The 12,850-nt window shown below is 44.2% G+C and overlaps 1 protein-coding gene across 1 annotated transcript in view; it reads left to right on the forward strand.

Annotated features, from left to right (window-relative positions):
- dnah5 (dynein, axonemal, heavy chain 5) overlaps positions 1 to 12,850 on the forward strand; it is a 521,599-nt gene that overhangs the window by 227,473 nt on the left and 281,276 nt on the right. The window contains exons 36-37 of the mRNA XM_072509474.1: positions 7,160 to 7,338; positions 8,246 to 8,433. Of these exons, the coding sequence (XP_072365575.1) occupies positions 7,160 to 7,338; positions 8,246 to 8,433 (367 nt within the window). The remainder of the gene's footprint in view (positions 1 to 7,159; positions 7,339 to 8,245; positions 8,434 to 12,850) is intronic.

A 12,850-nucleotide genomic window follows, 5' to 3' on the forward strand; every position in this document is an offset into this window, starting at 1 on the left:
GATGGCTAATATTTTGATGAATTCAGGGGGGAGAAGGGCTGCCCCCATTGTCCCCGTGACGGTTGGATACAGCATTGCTTGCAGACATGGGAGTTTGTGAGAGGATAGCTTCTGCTATTGGAACCTATGTGGAGTTTAGTAAGAATGAGGAAGTCTCCCTTTCCACATTCTGGGAAGCACTGAAGGCGGTCATCAGAAGGGAGATAATTTTGATTAAAGCTCATAGAGATAAGTCTGGGAGGGTGGAGAGGCAGTGGATGGAGTCATCTTTGAGGTGAACTGTCAAGTAGCAGAGGTTCTAGTGGAGAGGAAGAAGTTCAGATGGAGTTTGTGTTGGTATTGACGGGGAAGGCGGTGAGCCAGCTTCATTGTACGAGAGGGGTGTTTTATAAGTATGGAGAGAAGGCCCGCTGTTTAATGGCTCACCAGCTGAGGTGGCAGGTGGCTTCTCAGGAGATAGCACAGGTTAAAGACTCAGTGGGGGTTGGTTTCTGCTCCAGAGAAGGCCAATGGGGTATTTGAGACCTTTTTACCAAGGGCTATATAAGTCTGAGCCTCTGGAGGAAGATTCAGCCGTGGTATAGTTTCTGGATGGGTTGGTCGTCCCGGTGATGGAAAGGGAAAGAGGGCAGGAGCTGGAGGCGTCACTTGAGCTGGAGGAAATGCTGAAATGTATTTGTTCAATGCAGTCAGGGAAGGTACCGGGCCCAGACGGATTCCCTGTGGAATTTTATGAACAGTTCACGACTGAGCGGCAAACAAGTGCGGGGGGGCCGGGGTAGAGGACTTGGCGTTGGGTTTGGGATGGATGGATGGAGGAGGCTTCCTGTATAGGTTCGAGTTCAAGGGCACTTATTTCTGCTCCCCTTCTGTTCTCTCTGGCCAGGTACTCTGTGAGCCCAGTAGTGACAGCTTCTCTGAGAATATGGAACCAATTTAGACAGCACTTTAAATTTGAGCCCATGTCGCTGCTGGAGCCGATCTGTAGGGACAGTAGGTTTATATTGGCTGGGATAGCTTCATTGTATAAGATCTGGTAATGTGGGGCTGGGTTGTGGGGGTAATTCTATAAAAATTGTATAAATCTGTTTGATATTTTTGTATGTTATAAATTGAAGATTTCCTGAATAAAAATATTTTTTTCAAAAGAGTCGACCAGTGCCACCTTCATGTTGAAGATTTCATTAGGTACCCCACAGATGATGAGTACATGAATATGCATGCGCCTGTAATGGATGCCAGGGTGAGGGAGAGTGGTGCCCGGAATACTAGGGATAATCTCAGAAACACAAGGTTCACCCAAAATTGAGGAAGCTGCATGGCCATTCACCCATCACCAGGACAGGTTTGCCTGCTTGCGATGTCCACCAATACCTGCTAGTCTCCCTCTACCAGGAGTTACCTCTGAACCTGTGTCCTCTACCACCTAGGATAGCAAGTGGAGTGCATCTCTGACAAATTCACTGCAGAAGACAGTTACACAGGAGAATCGAATGTGCCAGTAGGCATAAGTGGTCTATAATGCCCAAATTCACAGAACCTGCTGCATCATTGCAAGACATTGACTTTATTTAAGACAGTTCAATTAATAATAATATTTATTAGTGTCACAAGTAGGCTTACATTAACACTGCAATGAAGTTACTGTGAAAATCCTCTAGTCGCCACATTCCGGCGCCTCTTCGGGTACACTTAGGGAGAATTCAGAATGTCCAATTCAACAAGTACGTCTTTCGGGACTTGTGGGAGGAAACTGGAGCACCCGGAGGAAACCCACGCAGACACGAGGAGAATGTGCAGACTCCACACAGACAGTGACCCAAGCCGGGAATTGAACCAGGTCCCTGTCGCTATGAAGCAACAGTGCTAACCACTGTGCTACCGTGCCGCTCAGCCCCTGTGGAAAATAATATTGGGAAATTGATATGGGCAGTGTTGATTGGGAAATGAGGAAATGGTTGAGGCATTGAACAGGCATTTGGTGTCGGTCTTCACAGAAGACACGAATAACAGGCTAATAATTAATGGTAAGGAGGCTACGGCAGGTGAGGAGCTAGGATCGATCATTATCACTAAGGAGGTGGTGTTGGGCAAGCTAATGAGGCTAAAGGTAGACAAGTCTCCTGGCCCTGATGGAATGCATCCCAGGGTGCTGTGACATTGTACAAATGTGCAGCATGTGAAAGTTACTCTTGGGCGGGGGGGGGAGGAATGGACTGTAGACTGGAGCTGAAGAAGACAAGATTCATGGTGTATTGCAGAGCTAGTTAAGATATAATGGTTATAGTTAGTAGATAGAGATAGTGTTAGTGAGTATAGTTTAATTCTTACATGTATGTTTGCTATTTAAAATAAGTGTCGAACTCAAATTTAGTAGTGTTCACAAAATTAGTTGAGTTCTTCAAAAGAGCTTTGTGTGTTTTTGTGATCACTACGCCGTCCATCCTGGAAACCCCTCACGAAGATCACCACAGGTACTAAAAGAGATGGCGGAGAAAATAACAAATGTGCTTGTGGTAATTTACAAAAATTCACTGGACTCTGGGTTATTCCGGCAGATTGGAAAACATCAAATATGTTTACCTGCCACTCCACCGACCTTGGTGTCATCTGCGAACTTACTAATCAGACCAGCTACATTTTCCTCCAAATCGTTGATCCCAGCATTGATCCCTGTGGAACACCACTAGTCACAACTTTCCATTTAGAAAAACACCCTTCTACTGCTATCCTCTGCCATCTGTGACCGAACCAGTTTTGTTACCATCTTGCCACCTCACCTCTGACCCCGTGTATAATCAGACAAAGTCAGCATGGATTTTTGAAAGGGAAATCATGCTTGAAAAATCTACTAGAATTCTTTGAGGATATAACTAGTAGAGTTGACCAGGGAGAACCAGTGGATGTGATTTATTTAGACTTTCAGAAGGCTTTTGACAAGTTCTCACATAGCAGATTGTAAAGTTAAAATGCATGGTATTGAGGGTAGTGTCTAGAGAGGGATAGAAAGCTGGTTAGCAGACAGGAAGCAAAAAGTTGGAACAAATTGGTCTTTTTCCAATTGGCAGCCAGTGAGTAGGGGTACCACCGAGATCTGTGATAGGATCCCAACTGTTCACATTATATATTAATGATTTGGATGAGGGAACCAAATGTATTATCTCCAAATTTGCTACAAAGTTGTGTGGCAGGGTGAGCTGTGAGGAGGATACAGATGCTTCAGTGCGATTTGGACAGGCTGAGTGAGTGGACATATGCATGACAGATGTAGCATAATGTGAATAAATGTGAGGTTATCCGCTTCAGTAGCAAAAGTAAGAAGGCAGATTATTATTTGAATGGGTGTAAATTGAGAGAGGTAGATACTCAGTGGGACCTTGGTGTCCACGTGCATCAGTCATTTAAAGTAAGCGTGCAGGTACTGCAGCAGCAAAGAAGGCAAATGGTATGTTGGCCTTCATAGCGAGAGGATTTGAGTATAGGAATCGGGATGTTTTACTGCAATTGTATAGGGCACTGGAGTATTGTGTGCAGTTTTGGTGTCCTTATATGAGGAAGAATGTTCTTGCTATGGGGGGAGTGCAGCGAAGGTTTACCGGACTGATTCCTGGGATAGCTGGACTGTCATACGAGGAGAGACTAAGTTGGTTAGGATTATATTCATTGGAGTTTAGAAGAATGAGAGGGGATCTCATAGAAACTTGTAAAATTCTAACAGGATTATGAGGGTGGATTCAGAAAGAATGTTCCTGATGGATTGGGTTTGGATTTGGGTTTATTGACACTTTTATCAAGGTACAGTGAAAAGTATTGTTCTGCAGACAGTCCAGACAGATTGCTCCATACATCAAAAACATAGGACATATGGAGTGTAGTGTTACTCAGTAAAGAAGATGTGTGGAGAGATCAGTTCAGTCCATAAGAGGGTCATTCAGGAGTCTGGTAACAGCAGGGAAGAATAAGTTTTTGAACCTGTTAGTGCGTGTTCTCAGACTTTTGTATCTCTTGCCCGATGGAAGAGGTTGGAAGAGAAAATATCCCGGGTGGGAGGGTCTTTGATTATGCTGCCTGCTTTCCCAAGGCAGCGGGAGGTGTAGACAGAGTCAATGAATGGGAGGAGGTTTTGCGTAGTGGACTGGGCTATGTTCATGACTCTCTGTAGTTTCATGTGGTATTGGGCCGAGCAGTTGCCATACCAGGCTGTGATGTAGCCCGATAGGTTGCTTTCTATGGTTGCTTTCTATGGTGCATCTGTAAAAATTGCTAAGAGTCAATGTGGATATGCTGAATTTCCTTAGTTTCCTGAGGAAGTATAGGCGCTGTTGGTCTTTCTTGGTCATAGCATCAACGTAGATGAACCAGGACAGATTGTTGGTGATTTGCACACCTAGGAATTTAAAGCTGTCAACCATCTCCACCTCGGCACCATTGATGCAGACAGGGGTGTGTATGATACTTCGCTTCCTGAACTCAATGATCAGCTCCTTAGTTTTGCTAACGTGAGGGAAAGTTTGTTGTCGTTACACCAAGCCACCAGGTTCTCCCTCCTGTACTCTGACTCACCGTTGTTTGAGATCCGACCCACTACAGTCGTGTCATCAACAAATCTGTAGATGGAGCTAGAGCTAGATTTTGCCACACAGTCATGTGTGGAGTATAGTAGGAGGCTAAATATGTTGCCTTGTGGGGTCCAGGTAATGAGGACTATCGTGGAGGAGGTGTTCTTTATCCTTACTGATTGTGGTCTATGGGTCAGGAAGTCGAGGATCCATTTGCAGAGGGAGGAGCCAAGTCCTAGGTTTTGGAGTTTTGATATGAGCTTGGCTGTGATTATGGTGTTGAAGGCAGAGCTGTAGTCAATGAATAGGAGTCTGACGTAGGATACTTGTTGTCGAGATGTCCAGGGATGAGTGTAGGGCCAGGGAGATAGCATCTGCTGCGGACCGGTTGTGGCGGATTGTGAATTTCAGTGGATCAAAGCATTCTGGGAGTATGGAGTTGGTGTGTCTCGTGACTAACCTCTTGAAGCACTCCATAATGATAGAAGTTTGGAAGGTCGAATTTGAATGCTGAATACAGGGTTAAAGGCAGGATTCTTGGAAGTGTGAAGGAACAGAGGGGTCTTGGGGTGCACGTACATAGATCCCTCAAAGTTGCCACCCAGGTTGATAGGGTTGTTAAGAAGCCGTATGGTGTGTTGGCTTTCATTAGCAGGGAGATTGAGTTTAAGAGCCGCAAAGTTTTGCTTTATAAAACTCTAGTTAGACCACACTTGGAATATTGTGTCCAGTTCTGATCACCTCATTGGAAGGATGTAGATGCTTTGGAGAGGGTGCAGAGGAGATTTACCAGGATACTGCCAGGACTGGAGGGCATGTCTTATGAAGAAAGGTTGAGGGAGCTAGGGCTTTTCTCACAGGAGCGAAGAAGGCAGAGAGGTGACTTGATAGAGGTGGACAAGGTGATGAGAGGCATGGATAGAGTGGATAGCCAGAGACCTTTCCCCAGGGTGGAAATGGCTGTCACGAGGGGGACATAATTTTAAGGCGATTGGAGGAAGGTATAGGGGAGATGTCAGAGCTAGGTTCTTTACACAGAGTGGTGGGTGTGTGGAATGCACTGCCAGCAGAGGTGGTGGAGTTAGAGTCATTAGGGATATTTAAGCGACTCTTAGACAGGCACATGGGCAGCAGTAAATTGAAGGGTTGTAGGTTAGGTTGATCTTAGATTAGGATAAATGGTCGGCACAACATCACGGGCTGAAGGGCCTGTACTGTGCTGTCCTGTTCTATGTTCTATGTCAAGGCAACCAGCCGGTAGTCATTGAGGCATGTTACCTGGTTCTTCTTTGGGATGGGTATGATGGTGGTCTTCTTGAAGCAAGTGGGAATCTCAGAACGATGGTGGGGAAGTCCAGAGCTAGAGGTCATAGGTTGAGGATAAGGGGTAAACCTTTTCGGATAGACGTGAGGAGAAATGTCATCACCAAGAGAGTGGTGAACCTGTGAAATTCACTACCACAGAAAGTAGTTGAGGCCAAAACATTGTGTGCTTTCAAGAAGGAATTAGATATAGCTCCTGTGGCTGAAGGAATCCAGGGATATGGGGGGAAGGCAGGATCAGGATATTGAACTTGATGAACAACCATGTTCATAATGAATGGCGGAGCAGGCTCGAAGACCCTTATGGCCTCCTTCGGCTTCTATTTCCTATGTATGTTTCCATTTGGGTAGTAACCTTGGCGCAGAGGATCATCTGCCCATTGTAGAAACCCAAGTGATTATTGTTCCATTGACGTCAATAAAATGAGTAGCAGGGTTCAATAAAGGGAGATGATCTGTTCCACCAGGTTACTGCCTAGGTAGCAAATTTGAAAATTACTCACTTTGTTTTCCTAAAGGCATTACAAAACCTCATTTGTCAATACATAGATTGTAAAATAATAGTCACATTGATTTAGTGCATGATGTGAGCAACATGCTCCCTCCAATGTGTCACAGAGCAAATTAATGGTGCTATCAATTCCTTGAAGTTCTATTTTCCTTTCTTTGCATTCATTTAAGGAGAATTTTTTGTGTATTCATTGTATACTGGGGGAAAAGTCTCCACGTCCAGGCTTGACAGTTGGGTTCAAACACTCCTTTTAATCTGTCCAGACAGGATGTGTCAGCCATACTCTGAATGCGAGTTGGGAATTTAAATGGCACTTCATCTGTCTCTCAGCAATATTGCACACCGCACCAAGAATAGATTTTATGTGCACGCATTGTTTTGTCATGTAAACAAGTGAAAGATGCATTTTGTACACAACTGGATGCCATAAGTCCTTTTTATAGATGGTTGAGGGTGCACAGGTTCCGAGAACACTTCCAGTCGTTCCTTGGAACTTTTAACATTCACTTGAACATCCGCCTGGAAGATGTGCGACTGGTAGTGCAACACTCGCTCACCCTTCCACTGAGTTATCACGCAAAAGCATTTACTCAAGTCTTCCGGTGGGAGTGGATCTCACAGTTTTCTGGCTCTGAGGAGAAATTGGCAAGTTACTCAATCGGTAGCATTCCTGCCTCTGATTCAGGAAATTGAACACTTAGCATTCAGCAAGCTGATTATTTATCTAAACAAAATCTGAGCATATGTATTATTCTCTTTATTTCAGATGTTACATTACACTCGCTCAGGCACTTGGCATGAACATGGGGGGAGCTCCTGCTGGACCAGCAGGGACAGGAAAGACTGAAACTACCAAAGACATGGGGAGGTGCCTTGGGAAGTATGTGGTGGTTTTCAACTGCTCAGATCAAATGGACTTCAGGGGACTTGGGAGAATTTTTAAAGGTGACCAATTTAGAGAATTGCTACAGTGTTGATATAGCTTCGTTGAGCTTTTTTCTTGTTAAATTGAAGAAAACATTGGCGAATGCTACAATTTTAAATACACCCTTTCGTCTGATAGTATTTTAAGAGAATTATTCCATATTTTCCTTTATGTTGCCTGATTTGTCACCCTATATCATCCAGTAAAAATGGTAGGTAGGCGAGTGATGGTCTCCTGTAAGGCCTCTGTTCATGTTCTTCTCAAATTGGCCACTAGATGGTACACAAGCAGCTAACTTCTGCTTAGAACATCACAAAGCTTAGTCTGTCGTATCAACCTTTTTACAATTACCACCTAGCTGTTGTTTACCTTTATTCTGTTGCAAACCCATATTTTAAACCCATAGGGTTTAATTTGGTTGTTTCTCTGAATGTTCTAACTGTTATAGTTAATAATGCAGATGCCTCTTTGATGATGCATTCTTTGAGAGGTTAAAAAGCACAAAATGCTACCGAAACCTGCAAATGCATGTTCTAACAATGTCTGTAAAGTAAGTAGAAAGCATTCAATTTGATATATATTATCCCTGTGTAGAAGAAATGGCACAATGTAATTCGTGCTAACACACACATTTTATGTTAGGGCAGTTTTAAACATGAAGTTTCCTTGGAGTGTGCAATTTTCCTTTATGAAACTGCGGCAGTTTTATTATCTCTGTATTGATTTTAACCTGTTCAAAAGGAACTTGAATTTAAATTTGTGGCGTAAAAAGTTAGCAGAATGTTTACCAGGCCTTTATTTAGGCATTTAGCAGCAGGTGGTTTGTAATATGAAAGGAAGTGGATGTCCCCGATCTATTGGCAATGTCTGTCAGCTTTGTTCAACATCTGTCATGGAATATAATCATTTATTATTTATCTTTAATAGGCTTAGCACAATCTGGATCCTGGGGTTGCTTTGATGAATTCAATCGCATCGATCTACCAGTTCTGTCAGTTGCTGCTCAGCAGATTGCTATAGTATTGACATGCAAAAAGGAGCGCAAAAAGAATTTCATCTTCACAGATGGAGATTCTGTAGAAATGAATGCTGAATTCGGAATTTTCCTCACTATGGTAAATTCAGGCTATTAAGACATGTAGAATGATGGAAACAGCGTTATTGCAATTTACCAAAACTCAGCTTGGTCATTTTAACATGGTGCACCATATATAATACTGTTCATTACCTCCCGTGACAGTACTTTGAATATATCCAATAACTCCAGCCTCCCCACAGGTTTCCAGGAAAATATGTGGCTTTTAAGAATGACCTTTGACCGGTTCCTTCTTAAATCTAGTTCAAAAACATTTGGTTAGATTTTAAATTTCTGACAAAATGGGCTTGGGGTGGTGCCTGGTAGTGTGTGCCAAACCCAAAAGTAAGAGCAATGGGACTACCAGTAGCTATTAAACCTAGTCATTTTTAACCCTTTTTATTTCCAGGTTTCCTGATCAATTAGCTTGACCAGGCATGGTCATGACTGTATTAGTCAATTTTTACTCCAGTATTTAGAATGAACATTACGAACATGAAATTTAATCAATTCACAAATCGGGGACTGAACATAAAGAAGTGACAGAATTGAGTGCATGTAATCAAAGGTTGTACCTTGCTATAGCTTATGTGAAGCTGGAGATTGTAAGCAGCCGCAGGGAGATACTGTGACCAGTGAAACAAAGGCAGCATGGCTGGAGGTAGTGGAGAAGGTCAGCAGCAGCAATGTGGTACTTCACACACCTAGATGCAATACCAAAATGAGTTGAATGACTTAAACAGGTCCGGAAATGTGTGTACAACCAATTAAATGAGGGGACTGAGTGTAATCTTTCAAGTCTGCTGATGATAGAGTTAGGTGGGAACGTAAGCAATGAGAAAAACAAAGAGAGGCCGTGAAAGGGTTTAGGCTGGTTAAGTGAATGGTCACGAGTGTGGCAGATGTAAATAATGTTGAGAATTGTGAAGTTACCACTTTGAAAAGAAAAAGGGAAAATCAGAATATTTTTTAATGGCTCAAGGCTGGGAAATGTTGGTATTCCGAGAGGTCCAGGCATCCTTGCACACAAATATCAGAGTTAACATGCAGGTATACAATCAATTTTAAAAAACCAATTAGTATGCAAGTCTTCATAAAAAAATAATTGGATAACCAGTGTAAAGAAATCTTACTGCAAGTGTATAGGGTGTTGGTGAGCCCACCACTGGAGTATTGTTTTAGTCTCCTCTGAGGAACAGCAAGGTGCTAGTAAGGGCATATGCATCAGAGTTTTGAAAAATATGACCTCGAGTTGACAAAGGGTAGAATGTGGGAGGCTGGATACTCAAGTCCGAAGTTATCAAAGAAATGGGTATTGGTTTCATTAGCAGATGAACTGAAGAAAGGGCAGTCTAGCAATGTTCAGGTGATGAAAATAGCTGATCTAAGTGATAGAACAGTTATGTGATTGGAAGCTCATCTTGGGGTCAAATATGACATGGTAGCACAGTGGTTAGCACAGTTGCTTCGCAGCTCCAGGGTCCCAGGTTCGATTCCCGGCTTGGGTCACTGCCTGTGCGGAGTCTGCACGTTCTCCTCGTGTCTGCGTGAGTTTTCTCCGGGTGCTCCGGTTTCCTCCCACAGTCCAAAGATGTGCGGGTTAGGTGGATTGGCCATGCTAAATTGCCCTTAGTGTCCAAAAAAGGTTAGATGGGGTTACGGGGATAGGGTGGAGGTGTGGGGATGGGGTGGAGGCATGGCTTAGATAGGGTGCTCTTTCCGAGGGCCGGTGCAAACTCGATGGGTCGAATGGCCTTCTTCTGCACTGTAAATTCTTTGATAAGATTGCGAACTGTCTGGTTCAACCTCAGATAGTTGTCAGGAAGAGGGGCTAAAGATGGAAGACAATAGCATCATTCTTTCCAATATTTAATTGGAAGAATCTTCTACTCACTCAGTTAGGATGTCAGACAAGCAGCCTGATAGCTTAGAAACCGTGGTGCTGTCAGGAGAGGTTGGGGTGATGTGGAGCTGGGTGACATCAGCATATGAATGACTGTGGAGAAGCACTGGAGAAGGATCAGGCTATCACGCCTGTCATAGTATTGAAACCTCTCTTACCCAAGACACAATTACATCCTGTGTAAGTTTGACAAAGGTAAACTATCTCTTTCCCCTGCCCCCCCTTGTCCTTCTTGACCTTTCCGAATCCCTTGACCATACCATCTTCTGATGCGCTGTCAATCTCCATGCTTTTCAACCCCCAGCCACTCCTAAAATCATGCCCTTCTGCAAGGTAAAATTAAATGTTATCCCCTGACTCATCACATTGAACCGTAAACATTGCTAGTGTACATTGTTAAAGGTTTTCTTTCTATAAGAATGTATGATTAAAGTGTTAAGTGAACTAATTAAATCCCAGCCTTTGTGATTCCATGAGTCATGTAACCATGTATTCTGGGAGTAATCAAATCCCAGAACTATGTCCATAATGCAATTTCTCTTGTGATCGGTCCTTTTCTTGAATGAAAGATCCAGTGACTAAAAATAACTTATTGACGTGCAAACACCCTGAAAGTTGTTTCTAAGCCCTACTTCTAATGCAGGTTTAATCTCTTTAAGACCCGGACATTTTGAATAAAGCTATCATGAATATTTTTCTGTCACCCTTATCTGACTTTTGGCCCTGTGCAAACTGAATCAAGGCTAACCCTGATGTACTGCACTCTCAAATACAAACTGAGGTATTTTTCTATCTGGCCACAGCCTAAAACCTTGTCCATAGTATGAACATTTTTTTTTACCACTAGAATGCACTAGGGTTTGTTTGTAGTTTCAGCACACTCCCTCCACCCCAAGTCAATGTCCCGATTTTGACTGGGAGTACTTTGCCGCACTCCCAGACTGGAATGTGCTTACCTGTTTGTGCCTCGACTATTTTTAAAAAAAAATAATAATTTTATTAAGGTATTTGAAATTTTTTATAACAGTAACAAAAGCAATGACATCAACATGGTAAAATAAACATTTCCCCCCCCCCTAGCCCAATCTTCACACACCTCAACTATACAACAACAATCCCCCCTCCTTGGAATACTGCTTCTGCTGACATTTTTAATTTTCCCTGAGAAAGTCGACGAACGGCTGCCACCTCCGGGTGAACCCGAACATTGACCCTCTTAAGGCGAACTTTATTTTCTCGAGATTGAGAAACCCAGCCATGTCACTAACCCAGGTCTCTGCACTCGGGGGCTTCGAGTCCCTCCACATTAACAAGATCCGTCTCCGGGCTACCAGGGAGGCAAAGGCCAGGACGTCAGCCTCTTTCGCCCCCTGAACTGCCGGATCTTCCGACACTCCAAAGATTGCTACCTCCGGACTCGGCACCACCCCTGTTTTTAGCACCGTGGACATTGCCTTAGCAAAACCTTGCCAAAACCCTCTCAACTTCGTGCATGCCCAAAACATGTGGACAGATTTGCTGTGCTTCCCGCACACCTATCCTCTACCCCGAAGAACTTACTCATCCTAGCCACTGTCATGTGTGCCCAGTGGACTACCTTAAATTGTATCAGGCTAAGCCTGGCGCACGATGAGGAGGTATTAACCCTGCTTAGGGCATCCGACCATGGACCCGGCTCTATCTCTCCTCCTAGCTCGTCCTCCCACTTGCCCTTAAGCTCCTCCACCGGAGTTTCCTCCGCCTCCGAAAGCTCCTGGTAAATATCCGATACTTTCCCCTCCCCCACCCAGGTACTGGAAACTACTCTATCCTGTATCCCCATGGCGGCAGCAGCGGAAAGGCCGGCACCTGTTATCTCAGGAAGTCGCGCACCTGCAAATACCTAAAGCCATTCCCTGGTGGCAATTTAAATTTATCCTCCAAAGCTTTCAAGCTGGGAAAACTCCCATCTATAAATAGATCCCCCAACCTTCTAATTCCGGCTCTCTGCCAACTCCGGAACCGCCATCTAGCCCGGTATAAACCTGTGGTTGTTATAAATCAGGGTCCAAATCGATGCTCCCTCCACTCTCTTATATCTCTTCGACTGCCCCCAGCTCCTCAGAGCCGCCACTACCACCGGACTTGTGGAGTATCGGGCTGGCGAGAACGGCAGATGTGCCGTTACCAATGCTCCCAGACTAATGTCTTTACATGACACCGCCTCCATCTGCTCCCATGCCGACCCCTCCCCCACTTCCTGATCATGTCTATATTAGCCACCCATTAGTAATTGCAGAGGTTTGGCAGCGCCAACCCACCCTACCCCCGACTGCGCTCCAGCAACACTTTCTTCACTCGTGGGGTTTTACTCGCCCACACAAAGCCTGAAATAATCTTATTCACCCGCTTGAAAAAGGCCTTTGGGATGAAGATGGGGAGGCACTGAAAGACAAACAGAAATCTGGGGAGGACCGTCATTTTCACGGCCTGTACCCTCCCCGCCAGTGATAGCGGGAGCATGTCCCATCTCTTAAAGTCCCCTTCCATTTGTTCTATTAACCGGGATAGGTTT

This window comes from Scyliorhinus torazame, chromosome 6 (assembly GCF_047496885.1).
Source record: "Scyliorhinus torazame isolate Kashiwa2021f chromosome 6, sScyTor2.1, whole genome shotgun sequence".
NCBI lineage: Eukaryota > Metazoa > Chordata > Chondrichthyes > Carcharhiniformes > Scyliorhinidae > Scyliorhinus > Scyliorhinus torazame.